Source organism: Podarcis vaucheri (assembly GCF_965113315.1).
Source record: "Podarcis vaucheri genome assembly, chromosome: 3".
Lineage (NCBI taxonomy): Eukaryota > Metazoa > Chordata > Lepidosauria > Squamata > Lacertidae > Podarcis > Podarcis vaucheri.
Window position 1 is genome coordinate 42,287,693 of NC_138761.1, and position 20,669 is coordinate 42,308,361.

A 20,669-nucleotide genomic window follows, 5' to 3' on the forward strand; every position below is an offset into this window, starting at 1 on the left:
TAAATGAAAAATTAAGTGAGAAATGCCAGTAATGCTACCATCTTCTCTTCCAGCAATGTGCCATTTTTAAACACAGTTCTTTTCTTCTGTTTCTTTGCTATTCTGTTCCCAAACTCTCTTGGCTCCTGTGCCTCCACCTCTCCTACCTGCTCCCCTGGCTAATTACTTTCCTCGAAATGGAAATGTAGTTTGTTTCTGTACTTACCCTATTCCATGCTGCCACATATATAGTGGTAGCTCGGGTTACAGACACTTCAGGTTACAGACTCCGCTAACCCAGAAATAGTACCTCAGGTTAAGAACTTTGCTTCAGGATGAGAACAGAAATCGGGCTCCTGCAGCACGGCAGCAGCAGGAGGCCCCATTAGCTAAAGTGGTGCTTCAGGTTAAGAACAGTTTCAGGTTAAGAATGGACCTCCAGAACGAATTAAGTTCTTAACCCGAGGTACCACTGTATCTTTGTACTTGCTTTTTATTTACAAAGGGTTATGTGAATGTGCAGCAAATGTATACCTCCCCTTCAAAGGCTTCCTCCCCCCCCCCCGGACTTCTGGATTAGCGCCATCGGCAATGGCGGAGTTCCTCTGACCGAGAGGAACCCGCTCCGTGAAAATTGGGTCTTGCCGCCGCGGCGAAGGCGGAGACCCTTTAAAAATCCCAGGCGGAGGAAGCCTGGGAACGTGGGATTCGGCTGACACCAGGGGCGCTTCCCCTACTCGCAGGGAAACCCTTTTTGGGGGTCCCGAAGCGAAGTGGGGTGAGTGGCGCGGTGTTTTGAATCAACCGCTACTTTTACGGAGTGAAGCCGCACAGCCGTTGCCGGAGAGCGCTGACTTTTTCCTGTGGACAATTGGACTCTAAACAAGTACCCGTGAGTAGAACGGAAAATTGGATTAAGAAACATTTTAATTTGGTACTGAAGCGGGAAGGTTCTAAACAGGAAGTCCGCCTCCCATTTTTGTAAATAGATTAAAGCAAAAATTTTGCAAGCTAAAGTCTGGAAAGTCGTATATAAAGGTCTAAATTTCCTTCAGTTATTACCACCAAAACCCCTCTTGGAAGCAGGAGAAAAGGGGGGGGGATTTTTTGACTGTTCAAGCCTGCAGGAGAGAGAGTAAAGAAAGATAAATTTCCACCGTCTCAAACCTGAGAACGGGGTGTCAGAGACAGAAATTTATGGGGAAGTTCATTGACTGTGAACGGAACGTCTTTTGACAGATAGTTAGAAAAGAGAAACAAATTGATTCCAATGTTGCCTTTTGCATTCAAAAGAAACAAAATATTTGAAAAATGAAAGTAATTTTCTTTTGTTGGTCCTGTTTTCAAAAGATGGATACAAATAGAAATTGTCTCCTCTAGAGGGAGCTTGTTAAATTGTTGCTGGAGTCGATCTGGGAATTTCACAGCTGTGAAGATTAGGATTGTGAGACCAGACTCTGACCTTGAATAAAAATGTGTTTAGAATAATTTTTGGTGCTTGCTTTTTGCAAGACAAGCGCTTTGCTGGAGCAGATGCATGAGAAGATGGATTTGATGACTGTTGCGGTTAAAAACTTTGGACAAACGGCAAATACTCATATAGAAACCATTCAGGAACCAACCCAGGAACCTGTTTTGACAGGGCAAGTGCAAGTGCAGAAGATAATGGAGGAGGTTGCTGTTGAACCTCAAGTAACACAAATGGAGAGACTCGAGGCCTTGCAGGAGCATAAGCTGCTGTTCTTGAAGTTTGAATCTGGAGTGGACCAGGGGGGGGTCTGGAGTTGTGAGGGCTCTTAATTTTGGAAGGACTTTGAAACATGCTTTTAAATACTTTCTGGATTACAGTGTTGACTGTTGGGAATGGGACTGTGGGGAATGGGCTGATCTGCTGAGGGGAGATGGAGATATTTTTGGATTGGAGTCCTCCCGAGACCTACCCCCCAATGAGAAAGGAAAGAAATTAAGAAAAAGATCAACAAAAGACAAAGTAAAGTGCAGGCATAAACAAGAAGAAGATCTGCAGAAGGGACATGGAGAAGACTTATGAGCCTTGGACATAAGATTACCAGGTTGATGGACTAGATGGAATGGACAAAAAGGACTGTCAAAACCCGAGACCAGGAAGAAGAGACGTTGGATGAAGATTGGAAGAAAGTTTTTAAAATTTTATTTTGAGAATTAGTGTGAAATTAACGAGTATTAGGAAAAATGTTGGAATGAAACTATTTGGCTTTAGTAGAAATGATATAAGGAGTTATGTACAAATAAGTTTTAAGGTTTTTTATGGTAAGATAAGGTTAAATAAATTAAGGTAAATTGAATGACAGAATATAGTGAAAGATGGAAAGGATTTGCTGAGTTAATTAATAGGTTAGATCGTTAAGATAAATTATATAACAAAAATTGAGAAAGATGGAAAGAATTTGCTGAAACAATTAATTAAATTAGAATACAAAAAGGGAGGTGTGAGGAGGTCGATGAAACAAGTAAATGAAAGATAAAGATATGGAACATTGGATGTGTGTTTTAATGTTATTGATTTTTTTGCTGTATTGTTGTATTGTTTTTATGTTTTTCCTTTTATGTATTGTAATGTATGTCTTGTCAATTTTGTTGTTGTTTTCTTTTCTTCTTTTTTTGTAATTCTTAAACTTCTAATAAATATCATTTTTTTAAAAAAAACAAAGGCTTCCTCCCCCCTTTCTTATTCGGGACAGATACGATTGCAACTAGCGTGACTTTTGCACTAAGAAAAATAAGCAGCTTGTTATTTGTCTAGAAAGGCCTTTACATGTAAAAGTATCAACCTTAACTAGTTTAACCCAGCACCTTTCTTCCCTTGTCACGCACAGACTTGGAGATACTGTGAAAACCTGGGATTAGCTTGTTTGCATTTCATTGTTTTCTTTTCTAGCTGCAATCCGTTTAGCTATGGTATGCTGAGTTTATCTGATTAGCACCTAATGAGCCAAAGGGTTTTGGAGAGAAAATGTTGCCTGCATTTCTGCAAATTATGGGAATTTAAGTTTGTAGTACCCTTTTCTCATCCAAATAGTTGAAATTCCTTTATCTTTCCTGCTTAGGGCTGCCAACACTCTTGATTATGATTATTTGAAAGGCCAGTTTTGAAAGATCTTTCATAGCATCATAAATCATCTCTTTTGGGATACCCTGGATTTGTTCTATAAGGAAAATACAGAGTAGTTGAAATCTATGTTGCTCTGTCCATGCTCTGCTCCATCCATACTGATGAGAAAGATGTTGTCCTCCCTCTTGTTGCAGCTGTCATAAGCCTCTTGTGGTATGAACCTTGAATAGTGTATAAAAGCAGCTGGAGTCAAAACTGATTCAAAGCCATCAGGGTCATGACAGACAATATAAGGATGAACAATTTAAACCCCACATTTCTAGTTATTTTGTCTTGGCATATGGAATCTACACATTTACTCACAAGTTATTGATTAATCGATTAAGGCTATGGTCCAAAGGACACTCAAGCAGTAACTCCTATTGAACTTAATGGGACTGACTTCTGACTAGTCCACATCCTTCAGATTGCAGTGCACACGAACAAAGCTATTGTTTTGAACAAGAAAGAAACCCTTCTTTGTTTTTAGATTATGCCCTTACAAGTCACGGCAGTCTCTGTGAGAGAGGAGAGAAAGAACGCCTCTTCTAAAGTGAAACACCACTCCTGTATTTTTTGTACTGAAAATTATTGAACAATTACTTTAAAATTCTTTAGTACTTTTGGCCCATCAAAACGCTTAAATGAAATAATAGACTAAACATTTACAGCTTTGCTTAAAAGATTTGGATGGGCTTTAGTCAGTTTTGACTACAAGCTGGTTTTGCCTCCGTGCTTTTCCTCGCATGAGGATCTTAGCCAGGCTGGCATTATTGTGATTAAAATGATCATCAATGTTTTGATATTTCTCTCTCTTTCCTTGCTGCTTCCTGTTCAGGTTTGCAATGATGTGTGGCTACATGTCTCAGTTTGAAAGTGTGCAGAACAAAATCAGGAATGGCTATCTCTTTAAGGTATGTTTTTGGTAGCTTTGTTAAGCTGCTGCTATTATTAAATTACTTCCTCCTGACAGCTTTGAAGACAGTGTTTAGAGTAAAAGTAACTGCCTGGGGGACATGCTTCAGTGCCAGGATTATGCTGAGGAGATGAGATTATTTTTGTATGCTCCTACCAGACATAATGAAGTAGCTTTCAAACTGAAGAAGATTTAAGTATGACTTTGTGAACCAGCCGTTCAATTTTTGTACTGCTCCCAAGTCTGAATTTCCAAAGAACAGCATGAGACGGGGAAAGAAGTGCATAATTATGTGTTTGTATAAAAAAAACACCCCTCATTTACTCTTGGTTTACATTAACACTCTGAGGTCTGCTTGTGTCTGTTGATTCACTGCTGATGGAGTTTAAATGCAGGGCTGCTACTGATTTTAATTAAAGCAGTATTTCACCCTTACTTGGTTATTGATAAGACATTACTTGTTGTATTCTAAACTTTAGAGTTAGTAGGCCAGGTGTGTTGGATAATTCTTGTTTGAGGCTTCTTCTTGATACAAAGATGACTTTGGACAACTATATTTACAGAGTGCCAGGACAAAAGGGAAATGGTCCACTTTGTGAACTTGAGCCTATAGCCAGGCAAAGGAAAGTTCATTTTGGTCTTCTTTCTTACAGGAGCATCTAGACAAAGCTATTGGGCTTAAGCCACAAGACCCTTTTTTATATTATCTAGCTGGAAGATGGTGCTATGAAGTAAGTGATCCCCATGTCCTTTTACTCAGCAGAAGCCCTGTGAAGCTTACTTAAAATTGTAGCATTGAGCGATTTCACTTCTGTTTTCCAAGAGGAGTTGAGTGTGTGAAGCTTTCTGTTAGAGAGCCATGCCACCTAGCCTAGTATGCTCTCCGCTGAGTGGCAGCAGAATCCAGACTCTTCTGCATGCAAAGTTCTGCCACTGAGCTCTGAGTCTATCCTAATGAAGTTTGTAAAGTGTGCCTGTGGCAGGTGATCTGTTTTATTTTATTTAGAGGATTGATCATTTGCTTTTCAATTCAAAATTCTCAAAGGGACAAAATTGAATGCAATATAAAAACAGCAGAATCCAAGCAACCAAGAAAAGGGGGGAAATTGCAACTGTTAGAACAAAACAAAACACAAAGCAGTAGGTGCTAAACATGCACTTGAAGAAGAAGAAGAGGAAGAAGAGTTTGGATTTGATATCCCACTTTATCACTACCCGAAGGAGTCTCAAAGTGGCTAATATTCTCCTTTCCCTTCCTCCCCCACAACAAACACTCTGTGAGGTGAGTGGGGCTGAGAGACTTCAAAGAAGTGTGACTGGCCCAAGGTCACCCAGCAGCTGCATGTGGAGGAGCGGAGACGCGAACCCAGTTCACCAGATTACGAGTCTACCACTCTTAACCACTACACCACACTGGCTCTCAATAGGCAATAACTTGGATCTGGAAGAAGAAGCTGGGGTTCCAAAGCTTAAGGGCAGGATGCATGATGAGGCTGACAAATATGGGACCAAGACTCCACCGTCCTCCTTGCCCTGGGAAGATGTCTGTCTCCCTCTGACGAACGTAGATGGGCCCTAGCTCACCTCTCCACCTGGAAGTTTCAGAGTACTGTGTTTCTAAGATGCTTTGAGTGCCTTCAAAGCCTAGAGCAGCTACTGGGAAGATCGTTGCACCTTCCCCAGCTCCAAACTAGACTGCAGGGCTGAGGTTTAGACTTCTAAAAAGTAGCAGAACAAAACAAAAAAAAAATAGCAGTAGTATTCTCTTCTTCAAACCCATATTTAGTGTTTGCATATCTTTTCAAAAAAGGATGTAAGCTTTAAATCTACCAAGCATACTTCTGCTTGGACCTGAAAGCCATTAGTATTAAAGACATATATATGCCAGACTTTCCTGTTCTTTTCACAAAAGAGAACATGCAATTTATGAGTAGCATCTCTGTTTCATGTTCTTTAACTTTACCTTGGACATCACCCTACTTTGGGACTGAAATGGTATCCAAGATAAGAGAACTTCATATCCAAGTTGGAAAGGAGCCAAAACACTGAAGATAATAATCTTACTCTTATCAAGTAATCTAGACAGAATATCTCAAGAGAGAAAATTATACGTGAAGCAAGGAATTAGATGAAATCTGGGATCAATTAAAACTCAGGGAAGCAGAATTCCATACACTATGTTAATTGCATAGGCAGACAATTGATTCAGTGCAGCTATGGAAAAAACTGATTCAGAGACACTAGTGTGGGCTGCAGTACATTTGCTTTCATTAGGACACCATGATCACGGTGTTTGGTTTGGATGGGGGCAAATAACCGCTTTACATATATAGAGTTTATGGGATGGCATTGGGCAAATTGTCCCTTAGCTTAACCTACCTCTCAGAAGTATGGTTAGGTTGCACTGAGCCTAATAGTGGGGGAAATAATGTAATAATAAGGCATTTTCCAGAAAGGACCCAAGTTTGAAAATTGTCTTGGCTACTTTGAGGCCAAGTACAAAATTGTACTACTTAGGAATTTGCATGGGTTTTTTGGGGTTTCTGTAAACCCCACTACCACATCCACCTCTTTGTAGTAGTGGAATAATTTAATATGTACTTGCACATCACTTGTTCCATCACAGTTTTCACTGGCATCCCCTCAAAGCTCCCTGGATAACCTTGGGTCAGTCACATTCTTTCTTAGCCAAGCTTCCTCCACAGAAGTCTTGTGAGGATAAAATGGGATAATCCTTCCCTGAGCTCCTTGGAGGAACTGCAGGATACAAATGTGACAAAGAAATACAGTGGTACCTCAGGTTACATACACTTCAGGTTACATACGCTTCAGGTTACAGACTCCACTAACCCAGAAATAATGCTTCTGGTTAAGAACTTTGCTTCAGGATGAGCACAGAAATCGGGCTCCGGCAGCGCGGCAACAGCAGGAGGCCCCATTAGCTAAAGTGGTGCTTCAGGTTAAGAACAGTTTCAGGTTAAGTACGGATCTCCGGAACGAATTAAGTACTTAACCTGAGGTACCACTGTAACATGTACATCTCTGATATAAAAAGAAGCATTTTTTTTTTGTACAATGGCTTTTGTTCTAAAGAGCAAGAAAGGATATTCCTAGACTTTCTCTATCTGGCAATATTGTATTAATAATGAAAACCCCAAAAGGCCTGTTTTGAGAAATCTCATTTATAAAGGTGTTAGAAATTCTTCTGGACATATTTCCCTTTAGCAGGGGCTAGAACAGAAAGTCAAAGCCCTGTATGCAATTGACATCATACATTTTTGGTGTTCCTTTAATTTTGTTGGAGATTATATATAGAAAGGTACTAGAGGCAAGCCAAGCAGTTCCTTTTTTGGGTACGAAGGCTTGTTGAGCAGTGAAAACCAAACCCTAAGCCAGCCAGAAATGAAACTGAAACCCTCAACGTCAGTTCTTATTAAATTTTGTAAGGAAACCTGTATAGTGCCAGACACATCTCATTCTTCTAAGCTCACGCCACAGGTTTTAAGAAGCTAATTATAAATTCCACAATGGAAAAATTAGAAGTCCTATGACATCACAGCTGAACCTTGTGTGGGATCCATCAGTGTACAGTATTATGAGTGTATGTATATTGGAATTTGGGTGGTCCACATGAATATTATATAAGCAGTATTTCCCCTCATTTTATTCTTCTGTCAAGCCATATATGCTTCGTCTGGATTAGCTGAAACTGATGCTAATGCACAAATGTTCCTCCACTTCCAAGAGAACAAATGCTTGTCCACAACTGGCCTTGCCAAACAAAACAACCCCAAACTGCTGGGAAGTTTATTTTAAAGTTTGAAGTGTTCATTTATTTGGTGTGTTTTTTAATAAAAATGACAGTAACATTTCCCTTAAGAAAGAAAGTAGGAAGAGGCTTTGAGAGTGAGGCGGGGAGGTCTATGTGCTTGCTACTTCCTATGTGATGATAGTTTTAATCCTAGAAGTATATTTGCAAGTCATTCCACTAACAAAATATGTTTACATAACCTGTTTATAGTTGTAGGGAACTGTATTCTTTGGGGGCGGGAGGAAACCACTGACACATGAAGAATTTGAATGACACATCTACGGTGAAGTTTGAATATGTGTATTTGTATACACCCAATATATCATGTTGACCAATGTGAAGTGAATTCTAATGTCTTCACTGGGACTTCTCCTTAAATGTGGATTCTTGGTGTGCCATGGTGTTGTTTTAAATTCCTGCCTCCCCTCCCCCTTTAGACCAAAAATAAAAGCGTTTTTCTTAGGAGTGTATCCTGAGATACAGTGGTGGCCATCTTGCTTATTTGTGAAAATACTTTATTTATATGCCACTGAATGCCAAGATAGCTTCTCATTGGTTTGCAAAATGTAAACACTATCCATCTGAACAGGTCTGCTAGTGCAAGAACTTTTAACCACCCTTTTCCCTTCCCACATGTCTGCTTATAAATATGCACCAGGGGCTGTTGGGGGAACCCCTGGAACAGATTCAGTGGGTGTTTGGAGAGAGGAGAAGATGCAGATGTTTCATTGCACAACTAAAGGTCCTTGTGCTAGCAATGCTGTTTAGTTGGATATCACCCATAAAAACCAGTTGTACAACTGAGTAGATCCAGTATGGAGCTTTTTTTCCAGGGTTGGTTAATTTGTTTTTTTTGAAGATAGCTTATTATGGTAATTGGCTTGAAAAACAACACTTTGTTTCATTTCCTAAAAGCATCTCTGAAACAACACTCTCTCCACCCCTTCTTCCTGCTGTTTCCAAAGGTGGCTCAGTTGTCTTGGATTGAGAAAAAAGTAGCTGCTGCTCTTTTTGGGACTCCGCCAACTTCAACAATTCATGAAGCTTTGCAGAATTTTCTTAAGGTAGATACTGTTTCCCACTCCCTCGTTTCTCTGCAAAAGCCCACCTACTAAATGGCTGGCGTTCAAGAAATTTGCTCAACAAGTTGTTCTCGGCAGCTATAAATTCAAAGCTCTTCTAAAGGCCAAAGATTTCTGAAATGATATCTGTAGAGGAGTAACTGCACGCATCTGCCTAAACTAAATTTAATTCATCTGCTGTGTCAGCGTTTGTTGGGATTTGGGCTGCTTAAAGTGTAAAACACCTTAAGGTTCATATGGAGAGCTGTTTATGTGAAAGTTGCACCTGTTAGAGCTTTTGGCTTGTGAATAGGATCCTGTTTGAAAGAAACCTGGCATGATGTATTGTGCAAGTTGCAAGCTGTAATTTGCAGGTTCTGCCAGGAATAGATGGGCAGGACCATCCACCCAGTGCCACGCTGGTCCTGCTTTTTGAGCTGCAAACTGCCTTGTGACCCTCCACCTCATTGAAACTGGGGCCATTTTAATTTAACTTATTTGCCTCCTCAAGTGCCCCCTCACTGGGTCTGTGTCCCCTTGGGTCCCACAATGCCAGATGTGGTACCTCAGTGGCGGAGTTCCCTGCCATTCTTTGTTCCACACACTTTGGGTTAGTGGTGGCAAGCAGTTGCAGCCTCAGCTGCTGGGTTCACCATTTCCTACTGTGCTGCATCTTTCTTTCCCTGGCCTGCTATTGCTGCATGCCTGGCAGATATTCCACTACCACCACCAAGTGGTGTAGCCCCTAGGCCTACGTCCAGGGCTAACAGTGCCACTGTTTCTATGTCAGTGTGGTGTAGTGGTTAAGAGTGGTAGACTTGTAATCTGGGAAACCGGGTTCGTGTCTCTGCTCCTCCACATGCAGCTGCTGGGTGACCTTGGGGCAGTCACACTTCTTTGAAGTCTCTCAGCCCCACTCACTTCACAGAGTGTTTGTTGTGGGGGAGGAAGGGCAAGGAGAATGTTAGCCACTTTGAGACTCCTTAAAGGGAGTGAAAGGCAGGATATAAAATCAAAACTTTTCTTTGTTATTTATTATAAATATTCCGTTGACTTTGGTGTTCTTGCTGTCCTGTTCTTCATCTTTTTCTTTTCTTGGTCAGGCTGAAGAACTACAACCTGGATATTCGAAACACAATTATGTCTATTTGGCAAAGGTAAGTGAAACTAGTCTGCTCTCTTCCTCTAATATAATTTAGTGATTTCTTTAACTTAGGTACTTGGTGTGATGTTTTCCCTCCTCTCTCCTCTCCAGTGCTACAAAGATCTTGGCCAGAGGACCAATGCGCTGAAGTTCTGTGACACTGCATCATCAATCCTGTCAGTCACCAAAGATGTGAGTCTGAAGCCCCATTTAAATGTTTTTTATTTATTTATTGGACTTGTATATCACCCTTCATCGTAAGATCTCAGAGCAGTTCACAAGATAAAAATGCAAGATACAAAAAAAATAGCTAAAAGAAAAAACAACAAAGCAAGAACCTCCCTCTTCCCACAGACACATTTAAAAGGCTGTAGAATATTATTCAGCCAAAGGCCTTGTTGAAGAGCAACGTTTCGCCTGGCACCTAAAGATATATAATGAAGGCGCCAGATGAACTTCCCTGGGGAGAGCATTCCACAAAAGGGGGATGCCTTCTTTGGAAGCAGTTTCTGCTGCCTCATCAGTCACCTAGGGATGTTATGATACAGTCATGTATCATAGCCTGAATCATTAAGGCCTTTTCCATGCTATTGTTAGTCGTGATGATGAAGTACAGGGTCTGTATGGTGGTACTTGTCTTCTGCAGCTTTCATGTACTTTAAAGAGTGCCTGCAGAGGAGAGCTTCCTGCTACGTTGTACTTTTATTTCTGTAGAGCAGGAATGGGAAAGATTGTGGCCATCTAAATATTTAACTCCCAAACCCTGTTAGCCCCAGCCAGTGGTCAAGTGCTGCTACAGTTGTAGCTCCACTATATCTGGAGGGCCACAAGTCCCCAACCTCCTCTTCCTCTAGTGCTCTAGAGGAACAGTTAGAAACAACAAAAAAGAGAGAAGTCCTGGGCCCAAATCGTTATGAAATATGGCAGTTGCATGCAAAGTACAAGGTGGCTTGTGACATCCCCAGTGTGACTGATTGCAGTAACACATGGAAACTGCGTAAATACTAATATGATGAAATTATGTTTAAACAGAGGACTATCATAATAGTGATGCTTATTTTAATGAGGAACCGGGTGGCATGCAGTGTAGTTAGTCACACTGATCAGATGAGCTGTGACTGTCTGATTTTGACGTTCTGCATTAGCATTGTCATAGGCAATTCAGTGAGCAGTCTGGAGCGTTCCTTAAGGCTACGAAGCCCAACATTGGAGGCCCACCATGCAAAACGTGCTACAAATGCACTTAAATATAAGATGGGTGGTATGTTTTTGCAGGGAGGAGGAAGACTTGATTCAGATAAATTATATCTCATTTACTTACGCAAGAAGTTTGAAATGTGGAATTCTGTAGTGCAAGCTTTGGGACCAGTGCTGCAAGCAGGTTCAGGGGGGGGGGGGGAATTGTCTGGCATCTCTTCCTGTTACTTGACAGTATTTTGGCAAAGATTTGCAATGACTACAATAAATATCTTTCAAGGCACTGATACATAATTTCTTGGTTTGGTTATGTTGCCTTAATGTTATTGAAAGAACTATCAAGCAAAAGCTTGCTGTGGACACATTAATTATGGAGTTGGATAGATTTCTGAATTCTCGGATCTCCAGTCCAGTTCATGCTCCAAGATAAACTAAGAGCTCTGTCTGCCTAGCTTGAGATTTCATATCCTTCCCGAGTGGCTCATTCTGCTATAGAATTCCTATGAGGTTTCCTAACACTTACCCTAAATCTGTTATACTGCACTTTAATCCTACAGGGCACATTCCAAAAGTCTCAAAGACTTTAATGTGTCCACAGAGTTGTTAATTCCTAGGGGTTGCCTGGTTTTCCTGTGTATTGCAGGGTGCTCTGCATTTTATCTCTCAGCTTACCAGGGCTTGTAATATGGTCTTCTCAGTGGTGACCCTCCAGTTGCAGAATGTTCTTCTTGTAAGGCAGGCCAGTATTATTCTCCCCATATTGCAGTGGGGATGGGAGGACCAAGGATGAGTGAAAGTAGCTTACCTAAGGCCATCTCATGATATCATAGTGGAGGTGAGGCTTCAGATAGCAGTTTCCTGGCTAATAGTTGACATTCTTAGCCATTATGGGTCACTGGCTCTCAAATGTAATGAGATTACTCTAACAAACCGTGACTTGTGTGAACATAAGCAATGAGCTTGAACACTCCCTCTTCTTCTCTGCTCAGCTGCAGAGGAGATTTATTTGTTTCTTATACCTCAGTGTTCAATGACATCTGATCCAGTTGTTTTGAACATCCTGTTGACGTCTGAACCAGGCCTATTTCTTCTGTTCCCCTTCTTGTTTTACATTAAGTTAAAAGTAGCACTGGTCAACAACAAATTTGTTGTCTGCATTTTTTCAGCTGATTTAGGCTGAATCTGATGCGCTGAATCCAAAAATCACATTGGTTTTGCTCAAGCAGGTCAAGTTTGAGCTATGGCCACATGTCGTTTTTTTACATTTTTGTTCACATGTACGCTTGTGTGGAGCATTTTAGAAGAAGTTGGTGGGGGTAAAATGCCATGTCGAATAATTGTTTTGATTGGAAATCATTATTTTAATGACAAGAAGTATTCAGGTCCGATAGTTCTGGGTGATTATGTCGAAAAGGGATCAGTTTGAAGTCATAAAACCTCGAAATCTTCCATAAATTGGTGTGGCAAAGCATAAAGTTGGGGGATCAAAACTGAGTTAATGGGGCTTGGAGTGCCACAGTACGAACCCAAAGATTGGAGACTGTTCATTGACAGCAGCAAGCGATCACTGAAATGTGTTCTGCTACACAACGGCAACCAGTTTGCCTCTATACCCCTGGCTCACTCAACTACACTGAAGGAGAACTATGAAGTGGTGAAGTATGTGCTGGAGAAAATTGGTTATGATCAGCATAAGTGGTTTATTTGTGTTGACCTGAAGATAGTAAACTTTTTGTTGGGACAACAGTCTGGCTTCACCAAGTACCAATGTTTTCTGTGCATGTGGGATAGTAGGGACTGTGCTCAGCATTACACGAAGAAGGACTGGCCTGTGCGGGAGGAATTGGTGCCTTGTATAAAAAGGAACGTCATCAACGACCCTCTGGTGGACAGAGACAGAATACTCTTCCCACTGCTGCACATCAAGCTCGGCTTAATCAAGCAGTTCACCAAGGCTCTGGACAAGGATGGTGACTGCTTCACTTACTTGTGCCAGGCTTTTCCAGGATTGACCATGGAGAAATTGAAAGCTGGCATCTTTGACGGTCCTCAGATCCGTCAGCTCATCAGAGATCCAGAGTTCGGAAACTCAATGAACGAAGTGGAACTGTAAGTTGGAAGGCATTTGTTCTGGTAGTGAAGAACTTTCTTGGCAACAATAAGGCCAGAAACTATGCAGAACTTGTCAACAACATGCTGACTGCTTTCAGAAACCTGGGCTGCAACATGAGCATCAAGATGCACTACCTATTTTCACATATGGACCGGTTTCCTGAGAACCTGGGTTCAATGAGTGACGAGCAGGGGGAGAGATTCCATCAGGACATGAAAGAGATGGAGACCAGGTATCAGGGTCACTGGAACGCAGTCATGATGGCTGACTACTGTTGGACTCTGAAGAGTGACCTCCCTGCCGCTGAGCATTCCAGGAGTTCCAAGAAACGGAAGTTCAAGCCCTGAAGTTTGAAAAATGGTGAAGCAACATGCAATTTACGTGTACTTACCTTTATCAATGCCCACCATTCAGTTTACAGTAAACCTGACCTGATGGAGAGAAACGGATGCCATTTCCTGATTCAGCAGTGCAAAAATACCCTAAATCAGTTGTAGAAATCTAGACAACATTCAAAAAGTAAAAAATTGTTGCCCAGTGTAGTCAATATCTCTTTCCATTGTTTCTTCTTCTTATGACGAAACTACCAAGTTGCTGGAGATTTGCATCAAATAGCATGTTGCCTCTTCTGTGCATCTTTTTTGCTGTTAGCTAGAAATGAACTCACTGTGGGAGTTCAGTTCCTATCATCTTATCTGCTGTTGGCCAGTAAGCTTTCGTCAATGGATCCCGAAATATCAGTGCCCGCTGAGTGTTAACAACATTGCAGAGCTAAACCCTTTTCCAATTATCTTTGTGTGTGCCTTGTCCCATCAGTCTGGTGGTTGGGACTGGTGATTCCCAGAGTACAGTGACTGGGAATCAAGCCCAATACACCTTGCATAAAACTGAAGGCTAATATACCTGGCTGTGTAGGATACTGCTTAAAATAAAACCAGTTTATTGCAGCTCCAAAAGACCAAGGCAACTGCTCCATGCAAGTGTCTGTGCAGTACTGGTGTCCTCAGCCACAGCATCACTAAATTTGCAGTGGTCAGAAGTGCCTCTTGCTGCTATGGAGCCACATCACACAGACAACTTGCTGCTTGGAGATGTAGTGCCCACAGGGTTCCATTTGAAATGGTCATATGCAGACAAATTGAACTTTGCAACTGTAGAGCAGTGACTTTGTGGGATACACCAAATAAATCAAAATGCAATGTGATCCAAAACAACCATAACTATTGTAATAGACTATATCTGACTTCTAAATATATGTGTTTGAAGGGCCTAGAAATGATGATAATGTAAGCCACAAACGTCAAGCCACAGGAATGCCTGGGTTCACTTAAAGTCTTCCAAAAGGTGATGACTGGAGGATGAAAACCTTTATTAGCATCCGTTAAAATGTAATGTAATGAATACTTCAATGCAGGAGGAAGTTGGAAAGGAAAATCATTGTATCAGGTTAGCCCCCCACCCTTTGTTCAGCTTTCTACTGAGCTATTGCATAATGATTAAAAGGAAGAATGAACTAGTTATGTTTTCCTTGTCCATGAACACTGAAAATAATCCCTTGTTTTTATGCAGAAATTGGCAGTGGGTATAGAAGCTCTGGGTGGTTCCTCATATGCAATGTCCTTTTTTTTCTTTTAGGATAAAGAGGCTGATGAAGATTTAGAAACATTGCTTCCGTCACTGAAACTGTGAACCAAACAACAACAAGCACTTTTCGTTATGTTTTTGAATGATACTGTGAAAGGCATCTGGGAACCCAGATCCGAGTTCTGAAAGCACCTATATGTGGGTTTTGTGGGCTTTATAGCCATGGAAGGCTTAGAATTTGGGGAAACAGGGCTGAGATAATACCAAAGGGTTGTATCTAAGGCTGGCTTTGATCTAGTGGAAAGCACTTCCACTTGCACAAGATGATGCACCCAGATCCACCAGTTACCTACTGTTGTGTCCTCTGCCTATCCCATAATGTTTCAGAGGGTTTCCCAACCCACGGGAGCAGCTTTTGAGGAGGCAGGTGGGGGAGTGGGTATGGAACACTACAGTGGATAGGGGTGGGATAGGCAAAAACCAGGGGCCTCTCGTGTACAAGCGGAAGCGTTTTCCATTATTACTACAAAGCCACTGCTGGGTACAATCCCAATGATAATCCCAATACAATCCCAATAATAAAGTCAAGGGACGGATGGATCTGTCAATTTCAGTTTTCTAAGTTTCTCATTTTTCCGCTCTTAAATTCAGTTCTCCACATTGTGGCAGCACCCTGCAGCATCCCCCTCCACTTTTAAATACTAAGGGAAGGAGAGTGCCAGCATTTTAGTGTGAATTTCTCCTCATAAACACAATTTTGTATGCATAATTTTGACTAACATCCATTCCTTTGGAAGCAATTTCCCCCAATACATTTATGTATGTTGTGTTAACTAATACTCATTTCTATGCACACTTTCTCCTAACATATGCATTTTTGTAAATATTGTGCAGTTGGAAAACTGCACTGCAAAATTCATAGAATTGCTCATTTTGAAGGATGGCTGTGTTTCAATTCTCCTATTGTTCCAGAATGTGCAATTTTGGTATGTTCCCCTTTAAATGTGAACTGAATCTAATTTCTTCTCCAACCCTAATGAAGTCTAAAACCCCAGGGGAAAAAGTCATTGGACTGGATTACTTCAAGCCCATTAAGAATGTAGCAGTTACTCGTGTGCAGCAGGTATCATATGCCTGCATTAACACACTTCTTTACACTAGACACCCACTCAGCCACATATTGTTGGTTATGCTGTAAAAGAATCCACCAGTGGAGTCCAATCATGTGACTGTTTACTGAGAAGTATGACCCAGCAGGCTCTTCTTATGCTAAGTAGGATTGTCTTGAATGCCACCCCAGACTCCTGTTCAAATGGGTTTGTTGAGGCATGCCAACACTCCCAATTCTCCATATGGTGGCTGGTTCACATGAAGCCTTATTTGTGACTGCACAACACCAACTTAACGCATCGCCATATGTCTCAGGCATTGCCCTGTTTTGACTGGGCTGAAAAAAGTGCAGCTAACTCTGGAATTGGTTTTAGTTTTAAATGCTGCTTTTTCTCCTTGGCAACATATACTCATGGGCTCTCTGTAGCAGAACACATCCATGATCGCCTTATTCCTTTTACAGTGGTACCTCGGGTTAAGAACTTAATTTGTTCTGCAGGTCAGCTCTTAACCTGAAACTGTTCTTAACCTGAGGGTACCACTTTAGCTAATGGGGCCTCCCACTGCTGACGCGCCACCACCGTGCAATTTCTGTTCTCATCCTGAAGCAAAGTTCTTAACCCGGGGTACTATTTCTGGGTTAGCGGAGTCTGTAACCTGAAGCGTATGTAACCCGAGGTACCACTGTACAGACTTAATCTGCAATGAATAAGTTGTGCATCGGGGCCCTTAGGTGAATGTCGCCTAGGAAATTGGAACATGGAAATCATGCATTTGTCTCTTTAAACACATTTCTACTAGTATTAATTTGTAAGACTTTGCTGGGAATCTCCAAACATAAAATCCACTGCTGGCAATGGATGTCTTGATGGTCATTAATCGTCTTGAGAGTGACTAGGAAGCTAGTCTTCGTTGCCTACACAGGCATGAAAGGTTAAATTTATGTGCACTTGTTCTTTTCCTTTTTCTCTTGGAAAGTATGTAAGTTGTGGGAGAATTGCTCTTTAAGGCTGTTATTTTAATCTCTGGATTTTAAATAGAAATATAATATTTTATAAGTCATGTATTTACATATTATGCTGTTCTTGAAACATCTGAAATTGAAATATTAAATGAGATTTGATGGAATTGCCTGCTGTGGTAGTATATTTCTATATGCATAGTGGCAAAGTGAGTTGCTTCAAGGCACTGCTTCTGGTGAACGACTGATAGAATGTAAAGTCTATGCGTATTGGAGAAGGAACCTGAACTGAACATGGGCAGCATAAAGAGTCTGGAGAGTTTCAAGTCATAGCAGTGAAGCCTCAGTTGTCCTCACCCCTTCCCAGTTTCCACCTGCCCAAATCCACTTATATAAACAGTTTAATACAGGCAATTTGTTGCAATCTGGGCACCTGACCAATTCTTGTTGGGATCTATGATTAGATAATCCTTTCAGACTTCACAGCATCAAACTTTGTCTTCCATAGGCAACAACTATCTTACTAAATGAATGCATTTGTATATTTGATATCTTTCAAGAGAAATAGATGGTCCTGATGGCAGCCCTTGTAAATCTTTACTATCCCGTCTGTGGTGGTGTTCCTATAGCGGAGATGGTATTACAACAAAATTATGCATACTCCAGAACGTCCAAACCTTTTAAATATAGCTTTAAAGACCCATTTTCCCCTTCAGCACTCTGCTTCTTATCCACATTGCTACTGATTGCTTCAGCTTTGGTTTATCATCCAAGCTTGTGTCATGCCTACTGTTTCTGCTTCCTCCCAGTCACCTTCTGGAGGGATGACTGCTTAGAAAGGGAGAATATTGAATATTTTCTTGAATATGCACATTTTCTGTCTCATCTCTTTCTCTAGCTGAATAATCTGTGTGCGCACATCCCTACTCCCCCCCAAAAAACCACAATCCTGGGAACTATGGTTTAAGGGTGCTGTGAATGATAGCTGTGATGATTCTTTATGGCAGCTGGAAAACATGCTTTTCAACGTGGTGCATAGACAGCTGTCTCCTGTAAACCGCCTTTTATCCATAGACCTCAGGGCGGTTCACAACATAAAATTACAACGCTATGTAGGGAAAGTCCACCTTTCCCAGTGCTGACTTGCCCTGTCATAGCTGGGGCCGATTTGCATATGTAGCTTGCTAAAGATAGCTTTTACAAATACTGCTCAAAGCCACAAACAATTCAGGCACTGATAGGTTTCATATTTACATAACGCTGAAAATAGTTCCCTATTATATTCTATGCTTAACACAATAATGCTAGTGTTTTCACAGCTAATTGAGACTTGCTACAATAAGCTAGCAAGCATTATTTTCCATACATTTCAGAAGCTTCTGGCATCCATTTTGTGTCGTCTTTCTGTGTGATTTTGCTTCCTGGGAATGATGGCTTAGCCACAAAACACATCTAAAAAGGCGGAGGGGAGGAACGAATCAGCACCATTTCACTTGGGCACGTTTAATATGCAGGCTGTACCGCTCTCCTTCCCTTAGGAGCAAAATAATCTGAACCACTTATTTGCTGAGCCACCCAGAAAACACAGTTGTGCTGCCTCCCTGCCATCTTTCTTGCCAAACCTAATGTAATCTTAAACTTGTGAGCTACCCAGCCAAGTTTTGAGCGACTTAGTACGTGGTTTTTATGCCAAGCAGACAGGCAAACCACTCAGCAGTGACCACAAGCTTGTCAGTAAACTATAGCTGACACAGAAGAGTCCCAGGGGCAGGAAGAAGAGCCATAATTCCCAAACTCCAATAGTGTAAAAGTGCTCAAATATCACATTGCACGAGTGTATCTTGCAGTGAAAGGTTGCTTGACTTCCACATCCTTATGTGCTCTGATTACACACATGTTTATATGCATTTGTGCACGTGTGTGTGTATATAGATATAGGTAGATAGAAGATATAAAAAAGTAAAGGGTCTGCATTACTTTTTTCCTTTCATGTTTACTTTATATGGTCAGTTTATTTCCCTATACCATGTGGGCCATGCGAGGGAGCAGATGTTATACATGTGGGGTGAAGTGATGGACATGAGGCAGGAGTTGATAATGCAGGTGAGCTGTGCACAGGTGGGCTGCATGCAAGCTGCCGGCCAGCCCTGTGGAGCCTCCTTTTATTGAGACACATATGCAAACCAGGCAGATACATTTTGGGCTGTGACCTTTACACATCTTCCGGTCCCGAGATAGTGGGGTGGCACAAAGTTATTTTGGCACCTGTTTCCACCGCGTCCTTTTCCCCTTGCACAGTGTATGATGAAGGAGACAAAAGGTCTCAGAGACAAAGGTTACAGACAGGGCACCGCAGACTACTGAGACTGCAAAAGGTTAGACAGAGGGAACGATGTTCAGACAGCTGTGGCTTGTCTGGGGGGGTGTGCCCCGCACCCCAAGGTCACGTGTGCAGGCAGACTGTGACTGCCTGCTGGTGGGGAGTGTGCTCTCTCCGGACCCCACTCCCCACTCCCCGATCATCCCTACAGTGGGGATTTTGTAGAGTGTCAACAATGCTTACTATACTATATTGATCGTAGGATAAATGCATAGTTCTTGCTGCATGGTATTTGCATAGGCTGTTTTAGCACAGCTCCTCTTGTGACATATTCTGAAGTTGTCGTAGGAACTTGCATAGGCTAAAAGATAGTAAAACAATGGCTATAAATGGCTCTGTTTAAAACTCCCATTATTAGGAAGAGGAGAAACATAATATCACTCTCTAAGGAAACTGGTCTTGTCGTTTGAAATATTTACACATGATGATGGAAAGCAGACTGCAATAAATTGCAGAAGAAAACCCATTTTGTGCTTTTTAATACTCCCCTGGCAGAAAAAGTTCCTACCATATGATATGGAAGCAATCTACCATGTCAGTCATAAAAAGGCATGTGTTAACTGCTCTCACACAGCATTTATGGGTTTGGCAAAATGCATTTCTTACACGTGTCATTTGCCAGTGTTCTATTAATGGAAATAAATATAGCTTAGGGGTATTTAGCCATCTTTTTATTTTATGGCTAAAGATTATTGCTTTGTCCAAATCACCACTCAAAGTAACTGATACTGCAGGGTCCAGCAAGGGGAGATCTGTGGGTACTATTGATATTATTACACATTGCAATGTTCCCATAGTCCCGATTGATCTTGATAAGTGCATATACTGTAGCTGCATACTCTCCACACATTTAAAATGTGTTCCTTCCCCTGAAAATTCCTGGAATTTGTAGTTTATTCCTCACACTCTCTAAACAAACTGCAGCTTCCCGGCTTCTCAATGGGGAAGCAACATGCTTTAAATGTATGGCTAATGCACAGCCATAATGCAGATAAAAGTACACATTCCCAGGTGCCAACAAATCCAATTGCCAGGGGAACACTGGTGGACCAGCCCTTCTTGTTCTGGTGGGTAATAATGAGGCTTTTAAGTTTTATTGTTGCTTGTTTGTGATGATTAGACTAAATTGAAAGGGTAAGAATCACGTCTGGAGGGATGAGGGTGGCGCTGTGGGTTAAACCACAGAGCCTAGGACTTGCTGATCAGAAGGTCGGAGGTTCGAATCCCCGTGACGGGGTGAGCTCCAGTTGCTCGGTCCCAGCTCCTGCCAACCTAGCACTTCA

General features: G+C 41.6%; 1 protein-coding gene across 2 annotated transcripts in view; it reads left to right on the forward strand.

Moving 5' to 3' along the window:
• RMDN2 (regulator of microtubule dynamics 2) overlaps positions 1–17,173 on the forward strand; it is a 29,217-nt gene extending 12,044 nt beyond the window's left edge. For both annotated transcript variants that reach the window (XM_082218099.1, XM_082218098.1), the window contains 6 exons: positions 3,948–4,023; positions 4,679–4,756; positions 8,802–8,900; positions 10,001–10,054; positions 10,153–10,233; positions 14,987–17,173. In XM_082218099.1, coding sequence (XP_082074225.1) covers positions 3,948–4,023; positions 4,679–4,756; positions 8,802–8,900; positions 10,001–10,054; positions 10,153–10,233; positions 14,987–15,040 — 442 coding nt within the window. In that variant the 3' untranslated portion in view covers positions 15,041–17,173. The remainder of the gene's footprint in view (positions 1–3,947; positions 4,024–4,678; positions 4,757–8,801; positions 8,901–10,000; positions 10,055–10,152; positions 10,234–14,986) is intronic.
• The last annotated feature ends 3,496 nt before the right edge of the window (positions 17,174–20,669 follow it).